We start from the raw sequence: 14,651 nt of genomic DNA on the forward strand, positions 1-14,651 counted from the left end.
AACAGATCATGAAGACAGCTATGAAACTGACATGACAAGGAAAAGGTTTATACGTTGGGTGAAACAAAAGCTCTTTTCTGTTGCCTAACCTGCCCTGAGAGTCAGGAAGAATATGCCTTGGCACGGACGAGTGGCTCTAAGACAGGGCCTGAGCATGTTGGTCACACGTGGGTGCAGCTGCCTACCCGACTGGTGGCAGAGTGTACCCCACCAACATCAGAGTGAGGGCACTGAACGCTGCCCGTCATCAGGGCTTCAACTAAAACAAAAGCAAGGGGCCAAACACCCACCAAACAAGCAATCAACAAAAATCAGAAGTGGCTGTAGGTTTGATAAGACCGTGTTACTACCTGTGAATTCAAGATTCAAGATGCCAGTTGTCCAGAGGGATATGTATGTTGTGTGTCTATGTATCTACATAGATACATAGATAGACAGACAGACAGATACATAAAGGGATGGGAGCAAGACTGCATGTGTGTAAAAATTTGTAGGTAATAAAAGTTGGAATTCCATATACAATGATAATGTGCCCAATCCTTCTCATCGACCTAGAGTCTCACATTTAAAGAAATTATACTCCTCCTTGAATTTTACATGGCAACCATCCTGGACTCTAGCATATGGGAAGGACACAGTAAAAACGCCTTATCTGGATTATTGGCAAGATGGCAAAGTCGAAGGACCTTGAGCTCACCTCCTCTCCTCTCACAAGCACACGAAAGTCACAGCTAACTGCTGAGCAACCATCTATGAAAGAAAGACTTGCACCTACTAAAAAAGATCTTCTACAACAAAAGACATAAAGAAACCACGATGAGACGGTAGGAGGGGCGCTTCCACAATATATTCATATCCCACGCCCAGCAGGGCAGGGGGGTCCACATACTGGAGAATAACTGTAAAGGGTCTCCCATAGGAGTGAGAATTCTGAGCCCCACGTCTGGCTCCTCAGCTTGGGGGTCTGGCATTAGGAAGAGGAGCCCCCAGAGCATCTGACTCTGAAGCCAGCAGGACTGAACTACAGGAGCTCTACAGGACTAGGGTCAACAGAGACTTAACTTTTTTTTTTTTGTCTTTTCTAGGGCGGCACCCGTGGCATATGGAGGTTCCCAGGCTAGGGGTCGAATTGGAGCTGTAGCCGCCAGCCTACACCACGGCCACAGCAACACAGGCTCCGAGCCATGTAGGCAACCTACATCACAGCTCGTGGCAACGCCGGATCCTTCACCCACTGAGCGAGGCCAGGGATCGAACTTGCAACCTCATGGTTCCTGGTTGGATTCATTTCCACTGCACCATGACGGGAACTCCAGAAATTATAAGTTTTTAACAAAGAATCGGAAAACATAAAGAACAACCAGAGTTGAAAAATAACAATAACTGAAAAGAAATCATTATTTCTTTCTACAATTAAACTGACTTGAAGTAGAGCTGCAATGTGTATACAAATAAATGTGAATGACAACACACATGAATTTAACCATAAACACCTATGTAGGCACGTACATGGTCAAAGACTGTTCTCTGCCCTTTACACATATTAACTCGTTTAATCTACACAATGGCCTGTAGGTTCTGTTTTCACCTTCTTGTTGCTGATGAGCAAACTGAGGCACAGAAAGCTCAGAATTTTGCTCAAAGTCACACAGCTAATAAGTAGATAAAAATAAATCTCAACTATACTCTTTTTGAAATTTTTTACTTTTGACTTTTTTTTTAAAAGTATAGTTGACTTACAATGTTGTGCCAATTTAAAAACAATTTTTTTTTTTACTTTTGACTTTTTTTTTAAAGCCTCACCCTTGACTCATTTCTACAGTCTGTCTACCACTTACTGTGTAGAGACAGGAGCCTGGCTTATGCTTTCCAAAACTTCCTGGATCATTGCACTTGCATGCATGCTATGCACTTAATTGAGCAAATACTATTAAATTTTTAAAATCATGATACTTCAAAGTTAACCAACTGTGCTGTATCATCAGTTGGCAATCATGGTTCACTGTGGACCTGTAACAAAATGATTTCATATAAATTCATCTTTTTAAGATTGAGTTGTTGCAATTCATTAATTATTTTATTTGGCTCCTCACAGTGAACTCATGAAGAATAGAATTTTTTTTTCTCAATGAATTAGCCCTGCTGATAAGCCTTTGTCGAATCATATTTCCTGGCTTTTCCTAAACAGTCTTGATTTCATAAATTTCCATCATTTGATCCCATAAATTAGCAATCAAGTTGTCATAGAAATTCAGCATATCAGGGTCTAAACTCATCATTCAGACAGAAAGAAACAAAACTCTTAGCCCAACCTTGTATTTTGATTAAATATGAAAATACGGGAGTTTCCATTGCGGCTCAGCTGGTTACGAACCCAACTAGTATCCGTGAAGATGCAGGTTCAATCCCTGGCCTGGCTCAGTGGGTTAAGGATCCGGTGTTGCCGTGAGCTGTGGTGTAGGTTGCAGACACAGCTCGGATCTGGCCTTGCTGTGGCTGTGGTGTAGGCTGGCAGCTGCAGCTCTGATTTGACCCCTAACCTGGGAATTTCCATATGCCTGGGAACCTTCATAGGCCACAGGTGTAGCCTGGAAAAGAAAAGAAAATATGATTACTGTAAAACCGTAGACCTCATTAGCCCTTAATATGACTGTGATGTAGAGAAAGGTCCCCGCCCAGTTTCTTTCAGCACAGAAGGAAACAACCACTGCAGGTAGGAAAGACAAGATGAGTTTTTCAGGGTGGGAATGAAAATAGCAACCCTCTGAGAGCACAGAGAAGAAATGCACATTTAATGAATGTGTCTGTTTGCATTCAAACTGAAGAAAGAGGGCAGGCATTCATCATCCTGTTCACAACACCGCTGCTCACTCTTATGAAATTGTTTCTCGTCCAGAGAAGATACGAAATGTCATGTGCTATGTTTATTTGTGTCCCTTTTCTGTTGAGCTGGGGCCTTCCTGCCACTGCCTATACTAGTCCTTGGTGTATTTTGCTTACAGCTGCGTTATGACAAGTAGACGGGCCTCTTTCCCGTCAGAGCTCCTATGGATCTATTTACCACTTAGAGTCTCCACTTAGGACTTCTCAGGCTCTGTCGGTTTAGAAGTCAATGTCCTGTTTGACTGTTCTGCTCCTCAAAATACAGAGTTTCTTTTAAAAATACACGCTCAGGAGTTCCCATCGTGTCGCAGAGGAAACGAATCCGACTAGGAACCATGAGGTTTCGGATTCGATCCCTGGCCTCACTCAGTGGGTTAAGGATCCGGCGTTGCCGTGAGCTGTAGTGTAGGCGGCAGACGCGGCTCGGATCTGGCGTTGCTGTGGCCGTGGTATAGGCTGGTGGCAACAGCTCCGATTCGACCCCTAGCCTGGGAACCTCCATATGCTGTGGGTGCAGCCCTAGAAAAGGCAAAAGACAATAAATAATAAATAAATAAATTAATTAGTTAAAAATACATGATCAGAAAATAAGCTGTGAACCTGAGCCAATTTTCATCTTACCAGAACATCTTTTAAAAAATTTAAATTATCTAACTTGAGTAATGACAGTGTGCATTTCTTTTTCTTAGGCTTTTCTTTTTCTGTGTGCAATAAGCCAATCGATGACTATATCCCAATCGATGACTCTATTCATGAGGACCTGGTAAAAAGAAAAGCATGCTCAAAGGCCCAAAGACTGGTCACCCAAAATGTGAAATGCTGGGTAAAGTCTTAACTTTCCCATTCCCATTTGAAAGATCAAATCAGGTGAAACTGAAATGAAAGAGGCTCTCAGCCACTACCTTCTTTTTCAGGAAGAGTAAAACTTGATGGCCTAGAGAGAACACGATATGGGTCTTTATAGTGCTTTGAAGAGATAAAGCTGGCAGCCTGGACTCGCTTTCTTTTTTCCATTCCTGATCTCTGTACAATTAAGTGTGGTGAGAGGGTAGGAAGGCATGAGCCAGGCTCTTTTAAAATAATCTCTAGGAGGCCTCCTTGTGGCTCAGCGGGTTAGGAACCCATCTAGAATCCATGAGGATGTGAGTTCGATCCCTGGCCTCGCACAGTGGGTTAAGAATCCAGCCTTGCTGTGCGCTTCAGTGTAGGTTGCAGGTGCAGTTCGTCTCTTGTGTGGCTGTGGCTGTGGTGCAGGCCGGCAGCTGTAGCTCTGATTCGACCCCTAGCTTGGGAACCTCCATATGCCGCAGGTGCAGCCCTAATAAGACAAAAAAGAGAAGAAAAGAAAAAGACCTGCCCATGTGTTATCTGTGCTGTGGCATTTTGCTAATAGCGTGGATTATAACTGGAGACATAGAAAGTCGATGAAAGTTTCTAAAGGATTGTTCCCTTGGAACTAAAAGCAGACAGAGATGGTTTCATATGAAGAGGTCTCTGGGGCCTCAGCTCTCCACTGGTGGGAAGCTGCCTGAGGAAATTAAGTCTGAAGCAAACACGGCCTATTTCTTATGAAAAAGAGAGAAAAACAGAGAAGGGGGAGCAGAGAGTTTCTGAGAAGAGCAGATCAGGAAGGCAGGCCCAGGAAGCAGAACGAGATCCCCCCCGTCTAGGAACATTCCCTGTTCTCGCCAAGTTTGGAAAACCGGGGAGGTGACGTGAGGCAGGAGGGCTCTGAAAGCTGCCGTGGGCTCACGGCTGATCTGTGCCCTCCACGTCCCCCTCTGAACAGGAGGATCTACCCATGGCATCTCATCACTGTTCCGCCCTGTACGTTGGGAGGCTTGACGGGGATGTCATTTGTCTTTTCAGTTCTCAGGCTTCCAAATCAAGGGCAGCCCACAGGAGGAGCCCTATCTAGATCTTGACCTGATACCGATGATGAGGTCCTGGGCTTTGAGCCTCTGCTGCAATGGGATACACGTTTGGCAGGATGAGGAGCGCGCTTTCTTTCTTTCTTTCTTTTTTTTTAGAGCCACACTCACAGCATGTGGAAGTTCCCAGGCTATAGATTGAATCAGAGCTGTAGCTGCTGGCCTCCACCACAGCCACAGCAACTCGGGATCCAAGCTACATCTGTGATGTACACCACAGCTCATGGCAACACCAGATCCTGAACCCACTGAGTGGGGCCAGAGATCGAACCCGCATCCTCATGGATCCTAGTCAGGTTCTTTAACTGCTGAGCCACCAAGGGAACTCTGAGGAGTGCATTTGAAATGTGTAGATTGCTGGGACCAGAGAACGTGGGGGGACATCCTTCTCAAAGATGTGTGTCAACAATTCTCCCCATTCCCAGAATTCCTGTCATGGCTCAGTGGCAATGAACCTGACTAGTATCCACGAGGATACTAGTCCCTGGCCTCGCTCAGCGGGTTAAGAATCTGGCGTGGCTCTGAACTGTGGTGTAGGTCAAAGACATGGCTCAGATCTGGCGTGGCTGTGACTGTGGTATACAGGCTGGCAGCTGGACCTCTGATTCAACCCCAAGCCTGGGAACTTCCATGTGCTGAGAGTTTGGCCCTAAAAAGGAAAAAATAATTTTTTTCCCATTCCCAGATGGATTCCTCCACCCCCACATCCTGGGTTTGTGACTTGCTTTGACACAGAACAGGGCGGAAGCAATTGGGATTCTAGAGCCCAGATCTTAAGAGGCCTCAGAGTTTTTGCTTTTGCCCCTTTCGGATAGAAACACAAGGAAAGAGTTGAGGAGACTTTACTGAATGATGAGAGACACATACAGGGAGAGAGCTACCCAGCCACCCCAGGTAAGATGCTGACATGTGAGGGGTCACTTTGGCTCCTCCGGCCCCAGGCAAGCCACCCTAGCCAACACTATTTTTTTTTTTTTTTTTTTTTTTTTGCCATTTTTGCCTTTTTTTCTAGGGCTGCTTCCCATGGCATATGGAGGTTCCCAGGCTAGGGGTCTAATCGGAGCTGTAGCCGCCAGCCTACACCAGAGCCACAGCAACACGGGATCCGAGCCGCGTCTGTGATCTACACCACAGCTCACAGCAATGTCGGATCCTTAACCCACTGAGCGAGGCCAGGGATGGAACCCAAAACCTCATGGTTCCCAGTCAGATTCGTTAACCACTGAGCCACGATGGGAACTCCTAGCCAACACTAGATCAGAGAGAAGTCCCTTGACAAACCCTGCCCAGAATCATGAATAAATAGATGATTGCTACGTTTAAAACCACTAAGTTTGGAGGTGAGAAACGCTGCACTAAGTACCTGAAGCACCTGCCGTCGGAGAGGTAGAAAAATGCTAAATATGACACGCGAACTTATCCAAGTCTTATTTAGTGTGGCCTTTATGGGTTTTTTGCTTATACCTATTTTCTAATATCGTCTGACTTTAAAATAGTATCATTGAAGCCAATCAAAGCACCAGTGAGATAATGATTATAGGCTTAAAGCCAACACATTTTGTATATAAATAGAACTAAATTTCTCCCTGACCCACGCAAGACACTGAAGTGTAGGTTAATGGGCATCAATTTGCTAGCTCAGTGCTAAAATAGTACCAACATACAGAAAAATAGACTAGGAGTTCCCGTCGTGGATCAGTGGTTAACGAATCCGACTAGGAACCATGAGGTTGTGGGTTTAGGATCTGGCGTTGCCGTGAGCTGTGGCATAGGTTGCAGACACAGCTCGGATCCTCCCTTGCTGTGGCTGAGGTGTAGGCCAGAGGCTACAGCTCTGATTAGATCCGTACCCCAGGAATCTCCATATGCTGCAGGTGTGGCCCTAGAAAAAGACAAAAAAAAAAAAAAAAAAAAAAAAAAAGACAAAAAGAAATAGACTAAAATTTACTTGGATCATATTATCTCTAGGACACTTCATTCAGAAACCATTTAGATTATTTCCTCAGTTTTCTAAAGACTGTTCTGATACCTAGTACATTTCTTTTCCCTGTTCACTCAAATATGACAGAGTCAAGAATAGACAGCTAGACTGGGACGTACGACTCCACCATTTAAAAAGTCTCTGGGTCCCCAGGGCAAATTAGGGCACCAATTAACAGAACAAATGCCTCAGCCAGCAGTTGGGGAACAGGAACTACGCAGATAGTGTGGTGCAGAATTCTGGGCTGTGCCATCAGTGGACACGACCATGTGAAGATGTCCCTAAAGTTACCCGGTACAGCAGAGCCTTTTGTGTGCAAGACGACATGGGATTTTGCCCTTGAAAGCCTCGCCTTCTAGGAGAAGCTGAGCAATCTCGTATTAACGTCACATACATATAAATGTAATAATGCACATGAACTATGGGTACAGACAGGCTGAGAAAATGCGATTGAACTTGAGGCATAGACGCACGAATAAGAAAGAGTATACAATGCAAACAAGAAAAATCAGACACACACACACACAAAGGATGCAGCTTACCTGACATGCTGATGGATGACTGTGGTTGAGATCCCAATGGGAAGACACTATGTCAACAGACTTTTTGGCCATGTTGAGTAAGTTCATCCAGCCTTGGAAAAGTGATAAGTGAAATGGTGCATTTTCTGAATAGTTAAGGCCTTCAGGAATATTTTCCACCAGGGCAATTCTTAGAAAAGATGTTGAAAAACAAACAAACAAAATCTAGTCAAATTGGAAGCCACAGATCTTGAGACATGCATACAGAGACATCTGAAAAATACTCCTTACTCTTCCTGAATGTATATGTGCCTCATGACTTTCCCTTTCCATCAAAGGCCTTTCACATTTCTCCTATAATACACTGTGTTCAAAGAGTTTATGTTGTTTCCCCAAAGTTAGCACTCATATTTCAGAAAATCTTGGCAAATGTCCTTAATGACCAATATCAAACTAGCCTTAAAAAAAAAAAAAAAAAAAATCCTGATCTTGCTACACAACCATTTTCCTGTAGTAATATTTGTTTTTCCCCCCTTAGAGCAATGCAATTCTTTAAAAGATACTACTTCTGTGAACGACTTATGACCATCGATTAAGTTTTGTGTACATCCGATTTCTAGTATCATGTTGGACATATATTAGAACTAGTTTCGAAACTAAAATACTATTGGTTTTATTACTACTAGAACACAGGAATAGTCAATCCTATTACTATTGCTTACAACTTCCCAGCCTAAGGCTCAAAATGATACTATAAAAGCAATTTTAAAACCTGCCTGTTTCAGGGCTTTATTAAAGCTGGACTTAGGAAAATGTATGAAGTATTGGTAATAACCAAGCCCTAAATAAACCGCCATCAGCAATGTCCCAATACATGTGTCTTCTCTGTTTATACTTCATTATTTTATTTTTTGTTTTTTTAAGGCCACACCCACGGCATATGGAAGTTCCCAGGCTAGGGGTCGAATTGGAGCCATAGCTGCCAGCCTACACCACAGCCACAGCCACAGCCACACGGGATCTGAGCCGCGTCTGCGACCTACACCACAGTTCACGGCAACGCTGGATCCTGATCCCCCTGAGCGACGCCAGGGATCAAACTCGCATCCTCATGGATCCTAGTTGGATTCATTAACTGCTGAACCACGGAGGGAACTCCTATACTTCATTATTTATTGACAGCATACACACCTGGTGGCCTTCCTTGGGCAGCTAAGGCTGGGTGGCTTTCACTTCTGAGTTAGCCAGGTGACACATAACATTTTAATAAAGGAATGAACAATTTTTTCCCAGTTTAAGAAAAGTAAATTCTTTTTTTTTTTTTTTGAACAGAAACCTCATAGTTCCTAGTCGGGATTCGTTTCCACTGCACCACAACGGGAACGCCCAGAAAATGTAAATTTTTAATGGGAAACTCGAGAACTCCAAACTCTTATGAAGACACGTGTAAGTGTTTTCTAGAACAGAACTGTTTTATTCAAGAATGAATTTTAGCTTTTTTTTTTTTTTTTTTTTTTTTTTTGGCTTTTTAGGGCCGCACCTATGGCATATGGAGGTTCCCAGGCTAGGGATCCAATTGGAGCTACAGCTGCCAGCCGACACCACAGCCATAGCAACGCCAGATCCGAGCCATGTCTGTGAACTACATACACCACAGCCTAGAGCAATGCCAGATCCTTAACCCACTGAACAAGATGACGGATCAAACGTGCAACCTCATGGTTCCTAGTCGGATTCGTTTCCGCTGTACCAGGACGGGAACTCCGAATTTTAGCTTCTAATATAGTTTTTCTATTGAGAACTTCTCAATAGAACTGTTAATTGTTTCTGCTAATGAGACTTACTCCATTTAGCCACTTTTAGAAACAAAACAACTATCTTAGTAAAATGTTTGTGTATTTGATGGCTATTATACCCCAAATGGATTGTGGGTGTGTGTCTTAGAGACATTTACAATTTGGGGATCCAATCACCCAACCAACACCCATAGCTGAACTAAATTTTGTTGAGCCTTTATGAGCACAGGTTAAACAAATCAGTTTCCACAACACAGAAATAATGTCCCTCGGCCTCTGGAACTTATAATCTAGTGAAAGAGCTTATCTCATACATACTGATTTAAATAGAAGGTAGACTCTAAGAAACGGTAAAACAAGAGTAAGAATTTTAATTAGATGGACAGGAGTTCCCGCTGTGGATCAGTGGAAATGAGTTTGACTGGCATCCATGAGTACGCAGGTTCAATCCCTGGCCTCGCTCAGTGGGTTAAGGATCCGGCATTGCCGTGAGCTGTGGTGTAGGTCGCAGACACGACTTGGATCTGGCATTGCTGTGGCTGTGGTGTAAGCCCGTTGCGATAGCTCTGATTTGATCCATAGCCTGGGAACCTCCATATGCTGTGGGTGCAGCCCTAAAAAGACCAAAAAAAAAAAAAAAAAGAAAAATAAAGAATTAGATGGACAATGTATCATCTAAAGTACCACTGGCACTGGAGCAGGAAGGGAAAATTAATTCTGCTTGGGGGGGGGGCATCTGGAATTGGAGGAAGGGGGACTTGAAATGAGTCTCGAAAGATAAAGTTTTTGTGGGTGAGCTGGAGAGACAGATATTCTAGGTAGAGGGAGGAGCTTGTAAAATGCGGTACATTTGGATTTTGAGAGCTGGTTGGCCAAGGGGAGGGTGAGGCAGGAGGGTGATGAGAGAGGTCCGTACGGCGGCGGCGAAGACTGGCTGTGTTGGTAGGGACCATGCTACAGATGCTACGAACCAGCAAGAAAAGTTTGGACCTAACTTTGATGCTTGTGAGAGCAACCAAGTGCATTTTAGGGGTCTAACTCGGATGGCACACACGTTTGCAACTGGAAGGGAGATGACATATCAGCAGAAAGTAGAGGTTCCATTAAAACTGACAAGGCAGAGTTCCCCTCATGGCTCAGTGGTTAACAAACCCTACTAGGATCCATAAAGATGTGGGTTCAATCCCTGGCCTCGCTCAGTGGGTTAAGGATCCGGCGTTGCCGTGCACTGTGGTGTAGGTCGCAGATGCGGCTCAGATCTGGTGTTGCTGTGGCTGTGGTGTAGGCCAGTGGCAACCAACCCCTAACCTGGGAACATCCATACGCTGCACGTGCGGCCCTAAAAAGCCAAAAGCCAAAACAAACAAACAAACAACCCCCCCCCCCCGCCACCCCACCAAAAAAAAAAGCTGACAAGGGACATGGGAAAGGAGTGAGGATTGAGAGAGATAATCAAGGGTAAAAAGCAAGAGAAAACTAGCACAAAGCCTAATGTGTGTGGAACGCCTACATTTTTCTGGTTGGGAGAGTGTGAAACAGATGAGAAGATTCAGAGGGGACCAAAAGGGAGGCCGGAGGACAAAGGAGGCCAGGAGGCCAGGAGGACGCAGTGTTTGGGAAGCCAAGGAGAAGGAGAGTCAAAAAGGTGGAGAAAGATGGGGGGTTCTTTGTTGTTGTTGTTTGTTTGTTTGTTATTTATTTATTTGTTTTTAATCTACTTCAAAACTTTTGAAAGCAACAGACAGAGGGTGAAGTTGGATATTTTAGTTCTATCCGCATTTAAAGTCCAATTACCTATGGTAACAGAAGCGAGACACGGCATGAACAAATGACCCCAGATAATCAGCAGTTTCAGCCTCCCCTACGACTAAGGAACATATTTAAAAATCAAACAAAAAAGATCCCAACAAACAGAGCAAAAGTAGAACATCCATTAATAAAGAGAAGGACTGACTAGTTTCAACTGTAGTTCACTATAAAAGCCATAGTGAGAAAGACAAAGAAGAGAGTCAAGAAGCCCAGAGAAACCAAAAGGAGAAAACCAGGGATGGAATTATGCAAATGTGGGTGGCTCTACCTGCGTGCTTCTCGCCATCAAGAGGATTCCCAACCTCTTTCAGAAATCTTTCGACCAGGTATTCATAACCTTGGAGCCATGAAGAGAATCAGGGGACCTAGAAGCTTCATCTTTCTTTTCCCTCAACTCTAATTAATTTTCTGTCATCACCTCTCGTTAACAGTCCCTTCAGTTACGGAGACAGGCAAAAACCCACGGGACTATAAAAGAACCTGTGATTCTATTCCCATTAACAATTTTCATAGGCGTTCCCGTGGTGGCTTAGCGGGTTAGGATCCTGACTAGTACCCACGAGGAGGAGGGTTTGATCCCTGGCCTCTCTCAGTGGCTTAAAGGATCCGGTGTTGGTGTGAGCTGTGGTATAGGTCACAGATGCGGCTCAGATCTGGTGTTGCTGTGGCTGTGGTGTAGGCCAGCAGTGTAGCTCCCTTTGGACCCCTAGCCTGGGAACCTCCATAGGCCGCGGGTGTGGCCCTAAAAAGAAAAAGGAAAAAAAAAAGAATTTTCATACCGTGGTAATAATAACTATTACTGGTATCTCCAAGTATTTATCACCACTTTGAAATGACGGTAATCAACAGATCTTGTTCTCTCACAACGAAGTAGTACAGAATATATAATATCCCAAATATTTTTTTTTGGTTTTTAAAATGACAACTTTATTTCAGCATTATCAGTTTTCTTTGCAATCCTAAGCACTTCTTTTTTGTTGTTGTTCAAGTATATTTATTTACTTATTTATTTTAGCTTTTTAAATGATTTTTCATTTAAACCTATGCATTTCAATTTATACATTTAAAACATCATTCAAGGAAGGAGTTCATAGGCTTCATTAGACTAACAGGGTCTGTGACACAACAGAAGTTCAGAGGTGCTCGTCAGATGGATGACACATCATCTATGCCTTTTGTGTCTACTTCCCCCATTCTTCTAAGATTCTTTTTTCCCTATTATTGAAGCCACAGAAGTAGGTAAGATTATCCAGAGAGATTTTCAAGAGAAGAGAACTGGGTCAAAGCCAAATACAGAAAATATTGAATCACTTCCGGTTGGTAGGGAAAGTAGGGCAGGTGAAGAAGCCAGAAGAAAATACTGGAAAGATTAGAAGAGAAGGAGAATGAAATTCCTTGGAAGCCAAAGAGCAATTTTATCATTACCCTCATTTTACTAAACAGCAAAGTAAATTATGCATTTATGCTAAAGATAAAAATAGAGACACGACCCAAGGTCTAGGAACCATGGGTTCAGTAAGGAATTCTGGGGGAATCCCGCTCACCTCCACATTCTCCTTCCCTCATGTTCCCTGGAGGTCTTAACTGCTCCTTCGGCAACCCAGCACTGTCTCCTATGCCCTGCTAGAAAAGGTCTTTAGAAATCAGCCTTGAAAGGACTTATTTCTGGGACCTATCCTTGTATTGCTTTTACCAACCCACAGCTGGCTACTCTGCAGGGGCCTGATCTAATTAGCATTCACGCCGAGCTCATTTCCATGGATAACAGCCCCTGTGGTTACTTTCCCTCCACCTGCGAGGCAAGAAGTAGGCAGAGCTCATTAAAATTCACCTTTGGGCAAATCCCTGGAATGCCTGCAATGCCTCCTCTCAGAGAACTACGCCCAAAGGCTTAGCACTATTCCTGACACCGAATAACAGGGGAAGAGCTTGAGATTCAGGGACACAAAAGAGCAACAATCTTTTGCACACCTCTTTTCATGGCACTTTGAGATAACTACAAATGATTCACACTGTAAGGCCAGGGAGCTTTGGTGGAATAAATATGACATTGTTCATAGAAGTCTAGCTGTTCTTATTAATAGGATGTATTTACTCTCCAAACTTAATGTGATCATCAAAATTTCTCTTTCAGTCTAGGAACAATATTTTACTTTCTCAAAGAAATACCTGTAGTTCTCTAATAGGATACAAAAATAGGTAGCCCCTGCATCTGTTAACTTTATTGATAACATGGTGTGTGTTTGTGTACGTGTGTGTATATGCATGTGCTTATGTGTGTTTGTGTGTTGGCAGACACACAAATCCTCATAAATTATATTTTCATGTATGTATGATTTTGCTCTTGTTGTAAAGAAACATTTAAGAGGAAAGGATTTTGAATAAAGTAGACAAAACTCAGCTCTGCCAGTTATTAACTGTGTAAACTTGGACAAATGATGAATTTCTTTAAAATCTCCTTCCAGTTTCGGAAAAAAAAAAAGTTACTACAAAATTCAAGGAGATAATCAACATAAAGAAAGTGCTTTGCTCAGTGCCTGCCTCAGAGTAAACACTAATAAGAGTCTTTTTTTTTTTTTTTTTTGGTCTTTTTAGGGCCGCACCCAGGGCATATAGAAATTCCCAGGTTAGGGGTCAAATCAGAGCTGCAGCTGCCAGCCTATGCCACAGCCACGGCAATGCCAGATCCTTAACCCACTGAGAGAGGCCAGGGATCAAACCTGTGTCCTCAAGGGTATCAGTCGGGTTCATTACCGCTGAGCCACAACAGGAATTCCAATAACAGATAGATTTTTAACATAACTTCCAGGGAGTTCCTGCAGTGGTACAGTGGATTAAGAATCTGTCTGCAGTGGTTTGGGTCACTGCAGAGGCAGAGGTTCGATCCCCAGCCCGGTGCAGTGGGTTAAAAGATTCGATGTTGCCATACCTGAGGTGTAGGTCATAGCTGTGGCTCAAGTTCAATCCCTGGCCTGGGAACTTCCATATACTTCAGGGGGGCACCATAAAAAAAAAAAAAAAAAAAAAAAAAAAAAAAAAAAAAAAAGGGAACGTCTAGTCTGAAAACTTACAATTAGAAAAAAATTTCTCCAAGTTCCCAAACTGACAGAGCACAATCACCAAAAAGATTCCATATATACTGGCTAGAGGAGTCTCCTCAACTGGGACCTCCCTAACATTTTCAGATGACATTTTCAGAGCTTTCTTTCACTGCCAAGTGCAATGCACTGGTGATTAGACCTGATGATCTACGTAGATGCTTGGCAGTCAAGTTCACTGCCTCTCATTCTTTAGATCCTGGCTATCCAAGGGCATTATCAATGAAGCCGAACAGATGGCCTCCGCTCATCAATACAATTAGTTCTGCACTAGACATAAAATGAGGCCGACTTTGTACCCTTATTGTGGGGCGTCTGGTGGTAATTAAAGCTCAAGATTGACAAGGCCAATGAGAACCTTCCCAAAGAGACGGGGAGGCCCTGACACTGAAGTAGGTGTCCTGCTACCCAGATGGCAGAGTCACTGGCCACCTCTGGACGTGGAAACAGTTGACAGAGACCCCCGTGAGCTTTCACAGAGCTGAGGGAGACGATTCTGTAAACAGAGGGAGTGCTGCTCGCCCACTACCTCTACAAGGATGAAGTCCTCGGTCACTGCAGGCACCGACCTACGTTACACCCTGAGATGCTCGCAGGGGAAAGATCTATGCTCTGGGGGAATAGGCCGAACG

At 43.7% G+C, this 14,651-nt stretch overlaps 1 protein-coding gene across 9 annotated transcripts in view; it reads right to left on the reverse strand.

Annotated features, from left to right (window-relative positions):
* The window catches only part of PLD5 (phospholipase D family member 5), a 302,902-nt gene that overhangs the window by 106,131 nt on the left and 182,120 nt on the right, over nt 1-14,651 (reverse strand). For 4 of the 9 annotated variants that reach the window (XM_021064454.2, XM_084979296.1, XM_021064453.2 and 1 more), the window contains exon 3: nt 7,338-7,506. The exons of 3 other annotated variants lie outside the window; for them this stretch is intronic. In XM_021064454.2, the coding sequence (XP_020920113.1) occupies nt 7,338-7,506 (169 nt within the window). Of the gene's footprint in view, nt 1-7,337; nt 7,507-12,465; nt 12,610-14,651 lie in introns of those variants that run through there. 2 more of the 9 variants (XM_021064456.2, XM_005667950.4) reach the window with 2 other exon arrangements.

The sequence above is a fragment of the Sus scrofa genome, chromosome 10, assembly GCF_054392235.1.
Source record: "Sus scrofa isolate SSC_HxYL_T2T_F1_AM1 chromosome 10, Sscrofa_HxYL_maternal_Yorkshire_Landrace_v2.0, whole genome shotgun sequence".
Lineage (NCBI taxonomy): Eukaryota > Metazoa > Chordata > Mammalia > Artiodactyla > Suidae > Sus > Sus scrofa.